The sequence below is a fragment of the Mustela lutreola genome, chromosome 2 (genome assembly GCF_030435805.1).
Source record: "Mustela lutreola isolate mMusLut2 chromosome 2, mMusLut2.pri, whole genome shotgun sequence".
NCBI lineage: Eukaryota > Metazoa > Chordata > Mammalia > Carnivora > Mustelidae > Mustela > Mustela lutreola.
In genome coordinates this window covers 168,678,411-168,697,792 of record NC_081291.1, presented here as the reverse complement: position 1 = coordinate 168,697,792, position 19,382 = coordinate 168,678,411, and the positions used below count along the sequence as shown (strand labels likewise).

At 35.9% G+C, this 19,382-nt stretch overlaps 1 protein-coding gene across 1 annotated transcript in view; it reads right to left on the bottom strand.

The window, feature by feature from the left end:
• The window catches only part of MORC1 (MORC family CW-type zinc finger 1), a 179,527-nt gene that overhangs the window by 70,551 nt on the left and 89,594 nt on the right, over positions 1–19,382 (bottom strand). Inside the window, exons 15-16 of the mRNA XM_059165067.1 lie at positions 5,992–6,120; positions 3,006–3,111 (exon numbers count right to left, since the gene is read on the bottom strand). Coding sequence (XP_059021050.1) covers positions 3,006–3,111; positions 5,992–6,120 — 235 coding nt within the window. The remainder of the gene's footprint in view (positions 1–3,005; positions 3,112–5,991; positions 6,121–19,382) is intronic.

The following is a 19,382-nucleotide window of genomic DNA, read 5'->3' as shown; positions in this document are numbered from 1 at the left end:
AAAAAGCAGAATCAGCCTTCTAAATACAGAGGTTGCCAGAGGGAAAGAGGTTGGAGGGTGGGCCAAAGGAGGGAAGGGGGACCGGTGACACAGGCTTCCAGCTATGGAGTGAGCAGGTCACGGGATAAAAGGCACCACTAGGTATATAAAAAATATATGTTTATAAAAAATAAAAAATTAAAAAAAAAATTAAAAAAAATAATAAAATAAAATAAAATAAAATAAAATAAAATTCTATTTCTAAAAAAAAAAAAAAAAAAAAAAAGGCACCACTAGGAATACAGTGGGTGATAGGGTAATAGCATTTGCATGGTGACAGGTGGAGCTTCCCTGGCAGTGAGCACAGCCCGACATATACAGATGTTGAATCACTGTGTTGTACACCTGAGAATAATGTAACATTGTGTGTCAACTATAGTCCAATAATTAAAAAAAAAAAAAAATCGTCGAGAGCAAGCCTTCAGGGAGTGGGTGTGATAAAGCACCAAGAGTACAGGTTTGCATCCAAAGGCTTGGCTTCAAGCCTCAGCTCTAGGGAGGCATCCTGGACAAGTCACTGGGCCTCTACTGCCCTCACTGTTTCCTCCTCTGAAAAATGATGCAAGTTCATATGGTTATGGTAAAGAGGAAATGAGATGACATATGTAATTGCTATGTAAGAGAAAGCTGTTATTACATTTCCTGCTAAGTTCTGGTTATGCAGACATGTTGATTGAAATGCTCTTCATTGGCATTAACGCTGCTGACATTGGCAATTAACTGCTGACAATAACACTCTACTTTCTGTAAATACAGACAGTGCCATGTTTTTACCCCATTACTCAGGCCTTCCATTCACCGAATGTTACCTAATAACTATACTGTACTTCTCATCACTTACATACACCGATTTTATGGGATTCTACCCAAATCAAATGGCATAAGGTTTTGCTATTTCAGGGCATGTTCTCAAAGTACACAGGGTCCATCCTACCGTACTGAACCAGAGCCGTTAATGTCCTCCAGTAAAGGAAGTGTCAACTCTCAAGTAATTGCCCTCATAATCAGGAGCTTTTCTTTACACGGCCCCAAATTGCTTGCTGTCACATTAAGCATATTTTTGGGTCCTAATCTTTTAAGCGGAAATAAAATATACATGGTCAAAATCATGTCATTATATTTCAAGAATCAGGGACTTAAATTATAGGACAACTCTGCATTTTAAGCTTTGAAGGACCATCAGTTTTCTATTGATGTGGCTAAATTTCTCTTGCCTGTTGTCACCAGGGGCACCATTTGGATGTATAAAAGAGCCAGAACTGATGCTTTGAAACTAATTTTGCAATGCTTTGTGATGACATCATCACTTTTCAGAGAGGAAAGGTTGAGAATGTGCCGATTCACAGACAATGGTATGCTGGAGGTAGGGAAAACCGTAGAGGATAGATACCAGTTCTGTGGGTCCAGGAACGCCCAAGACTGGGCTAAGAAGTCACAGATATAGGTTAGATCTGTAGAGAGGGACCTAGAAATTCCCAGTAACCAGGAGCTTGGTAAATTTAGGGGTAAATTTGGTAAATTTTAAGGGGCTCAGCCGGACCCAGAGAGAACGCAAAAGGTACTATGATTACACCCCATTCTAAGTGACAGAAAGCCAAGCTAAAGAAAGGTTATGTCACCTATCCAAAATCTCACAGCTAATAGAGGCCAAGGACTCAAACACAGGCAGTCTGGCTCTACCAGAGTCAGAACTTTAAACACTATCCTAATGCTATAGGAAAAGTTCTTAGCTCATAGGAAGAGATCAATATGAGTAACTCTTCTTCATATTGAAACCGAGCCAACTCTTGGATCTTATGTGGGAGATACTTAAGTTTCAAGCCAGGGCTGGAACCCAGTTAGGAGTCAGAGACCTTGGCCAGTAGCCTCATGAACAGGTTTCTTAGCCTCCATCAGGCTTCAATTTTCACTCTAAAATGAAGGAGTGAGGCTAGATCAGTAATTTATAATCATGGCTCCCTGGAGCTCTAAGCTTTTTGCAGATAGTACAAAACAAAAAGGATAAGTGGAGTCTCAGGCCCTCAGATTCCCAGCTTCCAATTTAATCAGGAAAGTTCTGCATTTATCTTATGTATTTGGGGTTTGAACAAATTTTATTTGGGGAAAACAGATTCTACTGCAAACCAAAAAAATGAGACTAGAAAGCCCTCGGCCATAAGGAATCTCAGAGCCCTTACCACCTCTGCTATTTTCCTTAGTCACTAAATACAATAACTTGGGGACTCCAGGTAGCAAGGGTAGTAGCAGCAGTTTCTAAATGTTGGTGTGTGTGTGTGTGTGTGTGTTTTAATTTCCCTCCCCCTTTTTTTTAGGGCTAGATAAAAATAATAAAACAGGAGTTATTACTATAATGTCTATATTAGCAATAGTGATCCACTTATCCAGGCCAAAGAACTTAGAAAAAACTCCATGGAGAAGCAACATTTGATTTAGGGGTGCCTTCATTAAAGGGGGATACTCATTCATTCCCTCCCCAAGGAAAATAACGTAAGTCTAAAGGGCCTATAATAACAGTGACATTCATCAATACTTAATTGGTCTTTTTCCTGTTTTAGCCTGAAGTTCTTCCTCCAAGAGCACAAAACAATGAAATCAATATGTGACTTAAATAGAAAAAGCACATGGTCTAACAGGTTAGTGCCCCTGGAGACACCCTCTGGATAAGGCTCCTTTACAGTAAGGCCGTGGAAGGCAGAACTCCAACAGTGGGTCATTGTCTCCTGCCGGTGGAAGCACAGAGCTGCACATCCCAAAGTTTGCAAATAGTTATATGCAGGTCTCCTTTATCTTGATAGAAAAGCACACTAACGAAGTACCTTTCCACAGGTGGCAAGGAGCTAGAAAGAGTTCACAGGGATGACTGCTATTAAGCTAAAATGTATCTATCGCTGACATTTTCCAGTTTCACACATATGCATTTTGGGAATTAAATGGATAGTGAATTTAAGAAAACTATCAAAAACTACCTGTTTTCCAAGAGGTTAGGATTATTAGCACAAATCCAGAGGTCAAAAAATTCTTTTTCCTGATAAGTAACAGAAGAAGGCAAGACTCTCCATTTAAGGCAAAGATCTGATAATGGAAACAAAATCACAGACAAGAAAGAGCAGTCATAAGGAACATAGCAAGTAACATACTAGATCGCACATACTAAAAGTATGATGTTATCTTTCAATCCAGAGACAAGTGAATCCATGATCACATACCTTTATATCTGATGGCACAAATAGCCTGGGATTCTATAAGCTACCTCAAGACACCACCAATAAACTGTTGTCAATTATCGTTGTCGTTGTTATTGCTTAAGCTCTTTCCAATTGGTTCCTGCTCCTTTCAGCCAGAAGAATGTTGCTAATAGGACCCCACCTCTTCTTGAACCACAGAAAGACTTATAGGGACTTGACTCTTCAATTTTCTCTGACCTACAATCCCTCTGCTGCCACCACCACTTTCCATCTTCAACCACATGACTAACATAACAAGGAAAATCAAGCTCTCTGAACCATTTACACAGGTGCTCACTCTGCACCTGTCTCCTGCTCTTACCCCACCCTCCAGCCCACAGTTTCTGACTTTTGTCTGTTTCTTCCTGTCACTCCTTCTCTGCCTGTAGAACCAAGGCACTCCAGTCTCTCCAGGTTATTCTCAACTCTAATCCTGAATTCTATCCACATTATCCTGTGCTAAGATCCACAGGTAATGGATCTTGGGTAAATATTCTCTGTTCATCTAAGGTCGAGGCAGTATCCACATTGGTTAAGAACACAGTGTTCAAGTCACAGTGGCTAAGAACTAGAATAGCTCTACCGGTTACCACCTCTATGATCTTGGACAAAGTACTTGTCTATGCTTCAGTATCATCATCTGTAAAAAGCGATTAATATTAGCACTTACCCAAAAGGATCATTGAGGATTAAATGACATAATAATGATAAAAGACAACATTGCTAGGGATTATTCATGACAGTAAATTTCATGCGTCAGTTCGACTGGTCCATAGGATACCCAGATATCTTGTCAAACATTATTCTGAGTGTGTCTGTGAGAGTGTTTTGGATGAGAACATTTGCACTGATAAACTGAATAAAGATTATCTTCCCTAACATGGATGGGCCTCATCTAGTCAGCTGAAGGCCTGAATAGACACACAAAAAAAGGCTTACTGTCCTATAAGTAAGGTTTTCGCCCTGTCTTAAGCTGAGACATCAGTTTTTTTCCTGCCTTTAGACTCAAACTACAAGGTCAGCAATTCTTGAGTATCAAGCCTGTCAACATTCAGACTGGAACTGTATCACCAGGTCTCCAGATTCTCAGGCCTTTAGACTCAAACTGGAATTAAGCCAGTGGCTCTCCTGGGTCTCCAGCTTGCTGACTGCAGGTCTCAAGATTCTTCAGCCTCCTTAATCATGTGACCCAGTTCACCAGAATTAATATCTATCTGTCTGACCATTCATCCATCTGTCCTTTTTCTTCTGTTTCTCTGGAGAACCCTAATACACCATCCTAAGCACTTAGTAAACTTCGTATGTGTTCATTCATTTTTTCACAAAGCTGTATGATGTGCCTACAAATACTAACCCCGTTTTGTAAATCTGAAAATTGAGGCTTACGGAATTCAAGGAATTTGCACAATTTAATACAGCTCAAGGATACTGGAAGTTGGATTCTGGCAGTACCCTGCACTCATAAAAAACACACAGTAACTTTTAGCCATTATTGTTATCAACCAAGAGGTTGTTGCATATTGTTGTATCATCAGTTTCCTTAATTATTCCTTCTAAGTGTGTGGCATGTATGTTCCTCTGAAATTGCACAGCCATGCCTTTCTTTGGAGATTTATAATTTCTCTCCTGGATCCTGGATGATGCCAGTGGTCTCCTCACAGGTCTGACCTCAATCTTGGCTTTAGGCCTACTCCAAATCATCCTAGACTGAGCTGCCAGAGCTACCTTACCACAAGTTACATATGACACTCAGGTCCTCTTTGGACCACTGCAGGGACAAGATGGGACAAGTGTTCCCTGGGCACAGTGTAAGTAACTACAGAATTTTGCACACTATTGTGTACTTTTTTGTTTGCCTGGCTGCCTTCCCCACTGGATGGCAGATTCCTTGCAGGTAGTAAAGAGCGCCTTTAATTCTCTAACCCTTTATATATTGGCTAGAAGATGGATGAGAGGCACATGAACCTAAGTACTGAATGCTTCAGTAATGTTGTTCTCCTATCGAAAAACCCCCAAAGCCTCATCATTACTTATCAAAGTAAAAAAGTCCTTACTCTGGCATTCGAGGACCTCTAATAGGTTTACTCAACCTGAACACTCTTATCTTTTATTACTCATTCATCATTCATTCAGGAGTCAATTACTAAGCACTATATATTTAACACAGTGCTAGGTATTAAAAATTAAAAAATAACTGTTTCTATTATTCTATCACAAAAATTTTAGTTGAAGTGTATGCCTGATATTAGCACATACTCCCCACTATTCCACCTCTCAAAATTCTATCTTTGAGAGACACAGAGGAAGATGACAGCATAGGCGAAGGAGCACAGGCTCCCCTTCTCCCACAAAGACTGCTAGATAACTGTCACATCACCCTAAATATCCCAGACATAGACCTGAAGACTGGGACAAACTCCACAACTAAAGGGAGAGAAGCAGCCACATCGAAGAAGATACCTCTGTCATGAGGCTTGACCTCAACTTCCACCACCTCCCTTTTTTTGAAACCGCAAGTAACTTTACACTTCTTTGACCTCATTTACCTTATTTTCATCTCGATTACAATTAGTTTCACGTGTTTCTGAACCTTTCCTAGGACCTTAATCTTCTTGAAAGCGAGACTCTGTCCCATCCACGTCCCTCTCACAACCCATTTTTTAGCACAATGACTTGCTATTGGGACCACACTAAATGTTTGCTGATTGGAATGGAATTCCAGACTCACCACACTGAATGATGAATGGGATGGCCATGGCTTGTCGTCTTTGATACTGAACAGAATCTAACGATTTCTCCTTGTCCTTGTCATTCTGGTATCCAAATTCATTCCAAAACAATGTCAGATTTCTATTACCTAAAAAAAAAAAAAAAAAAAAAAAGCAGGCAAAAAATGATGAAAGAAAATTAAATCAACAAGATTAGAATATAAGCAAAATTTTAATATAAGCACATGTACATACAATATGATCTCAACTATGTAAAAACTACTACATATTCAAAAATAAGAAATAAAAATAATATTAGTTTTCTCTGAATATAGGTGAAATTTGTCTTCTGCTTTATATTTGCATTTTCCAAACTATATATAATAAATATATTATGATTGTAATATTTGTATAACAAAATTAAACACAATAGCAGTTATAAAAATATATACATATTGCAATAAACTATATATACAGGTGAAACTTTTTCTTAAATATTCCCAAGAAGCGATTGTACTGATTAAACTTAAAGGCCATCCTTCAGACTATTGATACATATATTTATCATCTTGTCTTACAGCCAGTTTCTTCACCATTATTTTATCTCTGGTCCCCTTCCATCTAGTGTTTTATACCCAACCCTTGCCCCAGATTCTATACTGCCTCCTTGCTTAGAAATAGCACTTGTCATGGAGGACCACTAGGAGCCCTTCTTAAGAGGTTGTGATCTTATCCTTTGATCCAGCAATAGTGCTGCTAAGACTCTTCCCTACAAACATACTAAACAAAGACTATATATATCACAATACTGTTCGAATAACAAAAGAAAGAAAAAGGAAACAACATAAAAACCTAAAATAGGGGGCGCCTGGGTGGCTCACTGGTTAAGCCTCTGCCTTTGGCTAGGGTCATGATCTCAGGGTCCTGGGATCAAGTCCCGCATTGGGCTCTCTGCTCAGCAGGGAGCCTGCTTCCTCCTCCTCTCTCTCTCTCTGCTTGCCTCTCTGCCTACTTGTAATCTCTCTCTGTCAAATAAATAAATAAAATCTTTAAAAAAAATCTAAAATAGGAAACTGATCATTTTATTTCTGAACAAGGGATACTAGGCAACCTTTAAAATAGGTATTTAGAGCTAAATACATAGTTGTGTCAAGACCTCTTGGATAGAGTGTTAATAACTTTTTTTTAAAGATATGAAACAGAAAACCTAGTATAGTCAATTTTTAATTTATAAAAAGCTTATACATATACAATTTTGATGGATATGCCTTCCTATTCCTAAAAGGAAATAGCAGAAAGTTTTAATAGTGGATGTCACTGGAGAAAGAGAAAGAAACCGAGAAGAAGGTGGGGGGTAAGACATTTTCACTTTTCATTTTTTTACCTTTTGAACACTTAGAATATTTTTACATGTGCACGTAAAGTAAAGCACGTAATGTAAAGTAATTTACATTACTTTAAAAACATTTAAAAAAAAAAAGAATCCAAGTTTACCATTCTGTCCAATATGGTAACCACCACATGTGGCTGCTGAGTACTTGAAAAGTGGCAGATATAAAACATTTCACCTATGTGCAGTCAAACAGTGAGAATCTAACACATATACCTTGGAAATGAAGTATATGCAGTAGGACCAGCCTTACATCAACCTTAACATATGACTGTATAATCCATGCAAACTACAAATAAGCATCCTCATACCTTACTACTCCTGTTAAAATTTAGGTTCAGAATGCTTTGTGACATTAAGCCCAGGAAGGAAGGAACTCTGTCTTCAAAAGGAAGTATGAAATCAGTCCAGGTTGAAAGCTGCCCCCACAAATTTCCAGCTCTCCTACCCTGTCTCTTCACAAAACCCCTAGCAGCTCTCCCAACAAATTTCCCTTTGGACTCTGCTTCTTAGGATTCTCTCAACTTAAACTCCTGGATTTCAGCTACTTGCTCAGCCATTAGTCTTGGCCCAGCCCAGACTCTTACTTCTTCATTGCACACCAGAGCCTGAAATATTCTTTGGTTTCTGGACAGGGCTTGTGAAACCTCATCCTCTGATTTCCACATGAACTATTCCATTCTTACTACATCAAAGTAAAAGGTGCTACAGATTAGAGTCAGGTGGCTTGGACTGTTGTCTCTGCCACATGTTAGTTGTATAACAATGGGAAGCTACTGAATTTTCTTATAAAGTTTTTACAGTAACTTGCCTTATAGGGTTATCATAAAGAATAAATATGAAGGTATATTAAAAACTATAGCACTCTGTAGAAATTTAAGTTGCTGCTGTATTATATTTATCCTTTCTTTAAATATTGCTTCCCCAAGGATACTGTACCTTTTCAAAGGAGGAACTATGCTTTATAACTTTGCATGCCCTCAATACAGAGCTCAGCATCCTGCACCTAACAAGCCCTCAAAAAATGTTGCTGTTAATCTTGACAAACTACCTTATTAATGTGCTGTGTGGGTTAAAATGAAGGTGAAATCATGTCTCTCCATGAAACATTAACTAAACACAGTTAACACAACCCACCTAACTTCTAACACAAGTATCAACTGTGAACCCCAACATAATACCTTAAGGGTGATTAAATTACTAGGATGTTAGAAACACAGATACATAACTCTCACGGGTGGGATGATCCCTGCTCTGTGATCAAACCACACTTTAACTCTCACACATTACATTTTAGCTTACTATATGCCTCCTTTTCCCTCTAGATAGCGAAAGCCTTGAAGAGAGTGGCTATGTTAGAATCTGACACACAGAGTTTAATGTTTACTTGTAAGACTAAACAATACTAAAGAATAACTGACTATCAAAGCAGAAGAGCAGAAGAGAGGATATTCCGTAGCTCAAAATATCAAGAGCAGGCCTGGTAGAAGATATTATACTATTAAAAGCAAATATCAGGACAAAGAAAACAACCAGAGTTGTTCACTGTGGGGATCAGAAACAGCTTTTTCTAACTGTCAAGAGAAATTCAACTTTGTTTCTCCAGATAGAAACAACTCCAACATCCACAACTTACAACATGTTATTAAAACAAATTTCCAAGAACTGGACCCTGAAGACCAGGCAGATGCTTCAGTAAGTGGATAAGTAAGTCAGAGGGATAGCAGCGGGAGCAAACATATCATGCCATTTCTATTTTTATTATGTGTTACTCAGTCTGCAGACACATATACAGATAAACTGAAAAAAGTCCTTCCATACAAGGGAAACTCCATCAGGTTATCAGTGGTTTTTCAGCAGAAACCTTGCAAATCAAAAGAGTATGGAATGATATAATCAAAGTGCTTAAAAAAAAAAAAAAAAAACCTGAGAGCACCACTACCTGCCAACCCAGAATAATTTAGCCTGCAAATATGTCCTTCAGAAGTTAAGAAGACACAGAGAATTCCCCAAGCAAAAACCAAGGTTTTTCATTACCACTATCTTTCAAGAAAAGCTACAGGGAATTCTTTAAACTGAAATGAAAGGATACTAATTAGTAACTTGAAAACATAAAAGTGTAAGATTCACTGGTAAAAGTAAGTATATCATCAGATTCAGAATGGTGTAATACTAAAACAGTGTTGTATAACTCATTTACCTGTAGTACAAAGGTTAAGACAAAAATATTAAAAATAAGTATAGCTATAATAATTTCTTAGTGGATATATAATATTAAAACATGTGAACTGTGAAATAAAAAACAAAGAATGTTTGTGGGGAAAGAGTAACAATGTAACAACAAAATCTCAATTTTGTATGAGATTAAAGTTAACCTATCATAAACTTAAAATAGACTATTATAACTAAAGCATGCTTTATGCAAGCTTCATAGTAACCACAAAGCAAAACCTAGGATAAACAAAGTAAAACAAAACAAATGATAAAGCAAAACAAAATATAAAGAGACAGGATTCACAGCATTACACTATAGAAAATTATACAGCAAAGAGGACAGCAAGATAGGAAGTAACAAAGGACCTAAAAAAACAGCAATTAAGACATTAAGATAGCAATAATAAGTCCTTATCTATCAATAATTATGTTAAATGTAAATGGATTAAATTCTCTAATCAAAAACATAAAGTGGCTGAGTGGATTAAAAAAAAAGACCTAACTATATGCTGATTATAAGAAACTTATTTCAGCTTTAAGGCTATACATAAGCTCAAACTGAAGGAATGAAAAAGATATCCTATGTAAATAGAAACTGAAAGAGAGTAAAAATAGCTATACTGATATCAGTCAAAAAGCACTCTAACCCAAAAAGCACAACAAGAGATAAAGGAAGTCATTTTATAATGGTAAAGGAATCAATTCATCAACAGGAAATAATAATTATAGATATGTATATATACCCAAAACCAGAGTACCTAAATATATTAAACAAATATTAACAAACCTGAGGGCAGAATAAATGAGTACAATAATAGTAGGACACTTCATTAACCCACTTTCAACAATGGATAGATTAATCACAGAGAAAATTGTGAGGAATTACTATTCATGAATCATACTTTAGAGCAAATGGACCTAAGAGACACACAAAATTTCACTCCAAAGCAGCAGCATACACATTCTTCTCAAAACATGGAAGATTCTTCTCATATAACATTCTTTTTTTTTTAATTTATTTTTTATTTATTTTCAGCATAACAGTATTATTTTTTTCACCACACCCAGTGCTCCATGCAATCCATGCCCTCTATAATACCCACCACCTTGTACCCCAACCTCCCCCCAACCACCACCACTTCAAACCCCTCAGATTGTTTTTCAGAGTCCATACTTTCTTCAGGACAGATCATGTTATACCACAAACAAGTCTTGACAAATTTCCAAATACTAAAATCATTATCAAATATCTTTTCAGGCTATAATAGTATAAACTAGAAATTAATAATAGGAGAAAAGATGAAAAATTCAAAACAGGCAAAAATTAAACAATATACTCTTAAATAACTAATCAGTCAAAGAGGAACTCAAAAGATAAATTTAAAAATATGTTGAGATAAATGAAAATAGAAACCGCATATCAAAACTTAACAGATGCAATAAAAGCAGTTCTAGGAGGAAAGTTCATAGTGATTAATACTGACATTAAGAAACAAGACAGATCTCAAATAAACAATCTAACTTTCTACCTCAAAGAGCTAGAAAAAGAACAAATGAAGCCCAAAGTTAGAAGGAAGGAAATAGCAAATATCATCAGAAATAAATGAAAGAATAGAAAAATAGAAAAGATCAATGATACTAAAAACTGCTTTTTGAAAACATAAACAGAATTGACAAACCCTTAATTAAACTAGAGAGTGAAGACTCAAAATCAGAAACCAAAGAGGATACATTACAATTGACACCCCAGAAATAGGAGAGATAAGAGACTACTGTGAACAATGATATCCCAACAAATTGCATAATCTAGAAGAAATGGGTAATTTCCTAGAAACATACAGATGTCTAACACTGAATTATGAAGAAATAGAAAATCTGAAAAACCTGTAACTCGTAAGAGGATATAATCAATCATCAGAAGTTTCCCAACAATCGGGCTCTCTGCTCAGCAGAGAGCCTGCTTCCCTCTCTCTCTCTGCCTGCCTCTCCATCTACTTGTGATTTCTCTGTCAAATAAATAAATAAAATCTTTAAAAAAAAAAAAAAAGGGCGCCTGGGTGGCTCAGTGGGTTAAGCCGCTGCCTTCAGCTCAGGTCATGATCTCAGAGTCCTGGGATCGAGTCCCGCATCGGGCTCTCTGCTCAGCAGAGAGCCTGCTTCCCCCTCTCTCTCTCTGCCTGCCTCTCCATCTACTTGTGATTTCTCTCTGTCAAATAAATAAATAAAATCTTTAAAAAAAAAAAAAAAAAGAAGTTTCCCAACAAAGAAAAGCTCAGGACCAGATGGCTTCACTAGTGAATTCTATCAAAAATTTAAATAACAATTAATGCCTATCTTTCTCAAACTCTTCCAAAAAATGGAAGAGGAGGGCACATTTCCAAACTCATTTTAGGAAGCCAGCATTATTCTAATTCCAAAACCAGATGAAGACACTACAAAAAAAGAAAAGCACAGGCTACTATCACCAATGCATACAGATGGAAAACTCCTCAAAATAATACACACAAATGATATTCAACAGTACAAAAAAAGGATCATATGCCATGATAAAGTTGGATTTATCCCCAGATGAAAGGATGGTTCAATCAATATACAAATCAATAAATGCAATGTACCACATTAATGGAAGGAAAGATTAAAAACACATGATCATCCCAACAGATATAGAAAGGACATATGAGGACAACTATATTCAAAACAATGAAATTTACACCATATACAAAAAATAACTCAAAATGAATTATAGACTTAAATGTAAAACCAAAACAAATAAAACTCCTGGAAGAAAACATTAGAGGTAGCTCTTGGACATCAGTCTGAGCAGTATTTTTTTTGGGGGGGAGGGGGTCTCCTCCGGCAAAGGGCAACAAAAGCAAAAACTTAACAAAAGAGACTACATCTAACTAAACAACTTCGCACAGCAAAGAAAACCATTAACAAAATGAAAAGGCAACATACTGAATGGTAGAAAATATCCGCAAATGACAAATAGTTAATAAGGGGTTAATATAAAAAAATATTCCACAAAAGACCTCAAAAAGCCAAAGTAATCTTGAAATAAAACAAAGCTGGAGGCATCACAATTCCAGACTTCAAGCTACATTACAAAGCTGTAGTCATAAGACAGTGTAGTACTGACACAAAAAAAGACACACAGATCAATGGAACAAAGCAGAAAACCCAGAAATGGATGCATACTATATGAGCAACTAATCTTCAACAAAGCAGGAAAGAATATCCAATGGAAAAGAGACAGTGTCTTCAACAAATGAGTGTTGGGAAAACTGGACAGCAACATGCAAAAGAATGAAACTGGACCACTTTCTTACACCATACACAAAAACAAATTCAAAATGGTTGAAAGGCCTAAATATGAGACGGGAAACCATCAAAATCTTAGAGGAGACACAGGCAGCAAGTTCTTTGACATTGTCCATAGCAACTTCTTACTAGCTATATTACCAGAGGCAAGAAAAACAAAAACAAATGTGAACTTACTGGGACTTGAAGATAAAAACTTATGCATAGTGAAGGAAACAATCAGTAAAACTATAAGAAAGCTTACAGAATGGGAGAAGATATTTGCAAATGACTTCTCAGATAATGAGTTAACATCCAGAATCTATAAAGAACTTATAAGACTCAATACCCAAAAAACAAATAATCTAATCAAGAAATGGGCAGAAGACATGAACAGACATTTTTCTAAAGAAGACATCCAGATGGCCAACAGACACATGAAAAGATGTTCAACATCACTCATGATTAGGGAAATACAAATCACAACCACAATGAGAGATCATCTCATACCTGTCAGAATGGCTAAAATTAACAACACAGGAAACAAGAGATGTTGGTGAAGATGCAAAGAAAGGGGAACTCTCTTACACAGTTGGTGGGAATGCAAACTTGTACAGCCACTCTGGAAAACAGTATGGAAGTTTCTCAAAAAGTTAAAAATAGAGCTACCCTACAACCTAGCAATTATACTACTAGGTATTTCCCCAAAGGATATAAAAATACTGATTCAAAGGGGCACCTGCATCCTGATGTTTAAAGCATCATTATCAACCATAGCCAAACTATGGAAAGAGCCCAGATGTCCACTGACTGATGGATAAAGAAGATGTGATATTTATATACAATAGAATATTACTCAGCCATAAATTAGAATGAAATCTTGTCATTTGCAACAACATGCATGGAGCTAAAGTGTATTAAGCTAAGTGAACTAAGTCAGTCAGAAAAAGACAAATACCATATGACTTCACTCATACATGGAATTTAAGAAATAAAACAGATGAACACAAGGGAAGAGGAAAAAAAAAAAAGAGAGGGAAGCAAACCACAGGAGACTTAACTATAGAGAACAAACAGGGTTGCTCTAGAGGAAGTGGGCGGCAGATGGGCTAAATGGATGACGGGGACTAAGGAGGTCACTTGTGATGAGCACCAGGTGTTATATATAAGTGATGAATAACTAAATTTTACTTTTGAAGTCAATATTACACTATACATTAACTAACTAGAATTTAAATTAAACAAAACAAAAATCTATAAAGAACTCACTCAGTTCAATATCAAAAGAAAAAACCAATCCAATTAAAAAATGGGTAGATGACTTAAATACACATTTCTCCAAAAAAACAGATACAGCCAACAGACAAATGAAAAGATGCTCAACATCGCTAACAATTAAGGAAATATAAATCAAAGTCACAATAAGATACCATCTCATAACTGTCAGAAAGACCAGTAATAAAAAGACAAGAAATGACAAGTGTTGGTGAGGATATGGAGAAAAGGGAGCCCTTGTGCAGTGACTGGGAATGCAAAATGATGCATACACTATGGGAAAAGTATGAAGTTTTATCAAAAAACTAATAATAGAACTACCATATGATCTAGCAATAAGACTTCTGGGTATTTACACTAATTCGAAAAGATACATGCATCCCTATGTTCATTACAGCATTATTTACTGTAGCAGGATTTGGAAATGCCCTAAGGGTCCATCAGCGGACAAATGGATAAAGATATAATATACATATACAATGAACTACTAAACCATAAAAAAGTATAAAATTGTCATTTGTGACAGCCTAGATGGACCTAGATGATAGTAAGCTAAGTGAAAAATATCAGAGAAAGAAAAATACCAGATGATTTCACTTATATGTGGAATCTAAAAAGCAAAACAAAGAAGAAACAAACTTATAAATAGAGAACAATCCGGTAGTTGCCAGGAGGAATGAATAAAATAGGGGAAGAGAATTAAAAAGTATAATCTTCTAGGAGTGCCTGTGTGGCTCAGTCAATTGAATGTCTGACTCTCGATTCTGACTCAGATCATGATCTCAGGGTTGTTGGGCTCTGCACTAAGCAGGGAGGCAGTTTAAGGTTCTCTCTCTCCATCTCCCACTTTCCATTCCCACCATGCCCTCTCTCTCTAAAATACATAAATGAATCTTTATAAATAAATAAATAAATGGTGTAAACTTCCAGTTCTAAAATAATAATACATGGGGATACAATTTGCAATATAGGGAATATAGTTAATGATCTGTAACAACTTTGTATGATGACAATTGATAGCTAGATTTATCATGGTGAGCACTTCGTAATATACATAAATGTTGAATCACTATGCTGTACACTTGAACTAATATAATAGTATATGTCCACTACATTTCAATTAAAAAACAACAACAAAATTCATTACCTTTTTAAGATAAAATCTCAAAAAACTAGGTATAGAAGGAATGTACTTCAACACAATGAAGGCCATTATGTCAAGCCCACAGCTAATATCATATTCAGCAGTGAAAAGTTAAATGCTTTTCTTCAAGATAAGGAAAAAGACAAGGATGCCTATCTCCATCACTTCTATTCAACATTATACTGGAAGTCCTAGTTAGAGCAATTAGATAAAAAGAAAAATAAATAGCATCCAAATCAGAAAGGAAGAAGTAAAAAAAAAAAAAAAATTCTGGTTTGCAGATACATTACAGTATGTATGGAAAACCTAAAGACTACAACCAAGAAAACTACTAGAACTAATCAACAAATTCAGTAAAGACAAAGGATATAAAAGCAACATACTAAAATCAGTCACATTTCTGCCACTAACAATGAACTGTCCGAAAGAGAAATTAAGAAAGCAAGCTCATTTACAATAATATAAAAAAAACAGTAAAATACTTAGGATTAAATTTAACCATGGAAGTAAAATTCCTATATACTGAAAACAATAAGACACTTATAAAAGAAATTGCAAAGATACCAAATAAATGGAAGGATATCCCACATTCTTGGGTTGGATGAACTAATATTTTTTAAGTGTCCATACTACTCAAGCAATCTATAGAGTCAACACAGAAGTAGTATAAAAAACAATCTCCAAATTTGTATGGAACCAGAGAATACTCTGAAAAGCCAAAACTATCTTGAAAAAGAAGAAAAAAGCTGGAGGCATCACACTTCCTGATTTCAAAACATATTACAAAGCTATAGCAATTAAAACAGTATGATGATGGCATAAAAACAGACAGGATACTGTTGTATCACAACAGAGACCAACAGGATAGAATAGAAAGTCCAGAAATAAACCCACTCATATATGGTCAACTAATCTTTGGCAAGGGCACCAAGAACACACAATTGAGGAAAGGACAATCTCTTCAATATATGGTGCTGGAAAAATTGGATATCCACATGCAAAAATATGAAACTGGGCTCTATCTTATATCACATATAAAAATTAACTCAAAATGGATTAAAGTCTTAAAAATAAGTCCTGAAACTGTAAAACTCGTAGAATAAAACATAGGGGAAAAGCTTCTTGACACAGGTCTATTTTGTATACAACACCAAAAGCACAGGTAAGGAAAGTAAACAAACAATAACAACAAACAAAAATCAAACAAAAAACAAGTGGGACCACATCAAACCGAAAAGCTTCTTCACAGCAAAAAAAACCAATCAACAGAATGAAAAGGCAACATACAGGAGGAGGAAAATATTTGCAAACCATCTATTGATAAAGGCTTAATATCTAAAATATGCACAGAACTCACACAAGTCAATAGCAAAAACAAAAAACATAACACTTACACACTGATAATAAAATGGGCAAAGGACCTGAATAGACGGTTGGCTAAAGGTATATGGAAATGTGCTAATCGGCAGGCAAACGGCAATCAAAAGCACAATATCGCCCCACACCTGTCAGAATGGGTATTATCAAAAAGAGAAGAGATAACAAGTGCAGATAAGGATATGGAGAAAAGGAAACCCTCACACACTGTTGGTGGGAATGTAAATTGATACAACCATTATGGAAAACAGTATGGAGGTTTCTCAAAATATTAAAAATAGAACTACTATATGACCCAGAAATCCCACCTCTGGATATACATCTGAAGGAAATGAAATCAGTATCTCATAGAGGTATCTGCACTTTCATGTTCACTACAGCACTACTGAGAATAGCCAACATACAGAAACATGTCCATTGATGGATGAATGGTTAAAGAAAATATGGTTAGATAATGGAATATTATCTAGACATAAAAAGTTGGGCATCCTGCCATCTGCAACATGATTGAACTTAAAAACCATTATCCTAAGTGAAAAGCCAGAGAAAAACAAACACTGTATGGTATCATTCATATGTAGATATCTAAAAAAAATTAAAGTTGAGCTCATAGAAAGTAGAATGGTGGTTGCCAGTAGCTGTGGGGTAGGGAAAATGGGGTAATGTTAGTCAAAGGGTACAAGCTTTCAGTAATAAGGTGAGTAAGTTCTGAGGGCCTAATGTATGCCATGACAACTATGATTAGTATTGTATACTTGTAATTTGCTAAGAGAACAGATCTTAAGCATTCTACCTTCAAACACATGCAAAAGGATACCTGTGTGAGGGGAAGGATTGTTGATTAATTTGATTGTGGTAAATATTTCACAATGTATAGGTAGATGTATATGTATATACATATCAAATCATCATGTTGTATATTTTAAGTTTATACAATTATTTTTGTCAATTATATCCTAATAAAGCTGGAAAAAAATTCTTGCTCTAGTCTGGAAAGGAACAGTAAAATTAATAATCATTCCTGATATTAAGTTGGCTCTGGCTAATGGTGTGGTATATAATTATGGACATTTGGTTATCTATGTGTCCTTAATAACTGATGTTTTTGTTAATGTTTTGCTAATGTCTTGATGAAGATTTTTAAATTGTCCTTTTATCTAGGCATTAAGAGAGGTGAAATTTCCAAAATTTGAAAAGTACTTGATTTTTAAAGATACATCTTAATACTTGTATTTTAAAATACATCTTAATACACATACTTATAAAGGCTACTATGTAGATAACCCAAACTTTATTAATTTCAAAATTATATTAATATCATAAAGGTATTCTTATCTAAAAATTCAATTTATTTTGTAAGCAAGAAATGACTGCAAGCACACAGACAATATTCAAAATTATAAAAGAATACCTATCTTGAGATTTGTGCGTGAATAATCAACAAGCTTGTTAAATTAGAATAATCAGGGATTAGTGAACACAGAATTAAAGTCCTAATTTCTAGACGAGTATCTGAGAACTGAAAATTTAATTTACTGCTAGCTATGTTCAGAGTACTTTATTCAGGAGATTCCAAATGTTTAAATTAATCTGATTAATTTTTCAGGAGACTTTTAAAACTCAGAAAAAATAATGGGAATTGGTGCAGTAACTTACTAAATATTTGCCAAACACCAGTAACTAAAAGAGCAGTTCACAAAGACTCTGCCTCTTAAAAGGAAGAGAAATGCAACACCTTCCTAGATGTCAGTTTCACATCTATTCATAGAATGTACAGAGACATCCAGGGAATCAATTAGCCAAGAGAAGAAGTAATAAAACTCAGTAATAAACTACCAAAGCAAAGCTTTGATGGTTTCAATCAAAATAAGGAAGGTTACAACAGTTACAAAATCAAAGCACCAGGAAAACTGTAAGATGAAGGTACTTAAATCAGGTCCCCAACTTTAGGTAGTTCTGCAACTAAATAGATGACTATATTCTATTTTTAAAGATCTCCTGAGATAGAAATTACATGTCCCTTCTCAGCGGTTTTTAAGTCATGCCTCCTGCTGTGTTGAAATTGTTCTGTTTATCATTACCCCTCATTCTTAGCCAAGCCAGACATCAGACCCTTCCTAAGCTGATCCATGTGGGATCACTGATCATTTATATTCATGCTGGAGTCGCTGAGATAGGGGTGGCAAACTGGTTTCAACCAACATGCCAACCCCAATCAGTTCATAGTGAGACCTGTATACTCTTGCGGAGGACTGTGAAGCCAAAGGCCACTAATGAGAGAGAGCTGCCATGGCGGCTTTAGAGTGTCAGCAGGGCACCTGATGACAGCTGCTACATAACCACTTGCCCAAAGACAGCAAAGCAAGAGGTCTTCAGTGCTGGTGAAGCTGCCCCCCCCCCTTTTTTTAAATTTTCTGATTTTAATATTAGTCTGACATAGCGTTAGTAACCATGCTGCACTGAACATGTAATGGTACAATCTGAATCATGATTTGTTAAATATTATACCCCACACCCCCAGAATACTTAAGCTGATCATAAAGTTAACTGTGTAAGTAAGTACATAAGCATAATCAGTTACAGACAGCCTCTTGTATAAATTGCTGTTTAGCAATACACAAACTGCCTCAAAGATGTATGCTTACAGGTAGACATTCAGTTATATCAATAAAACAGCATGTCCTGAAAGTATGGGCACATTTTAAAACATT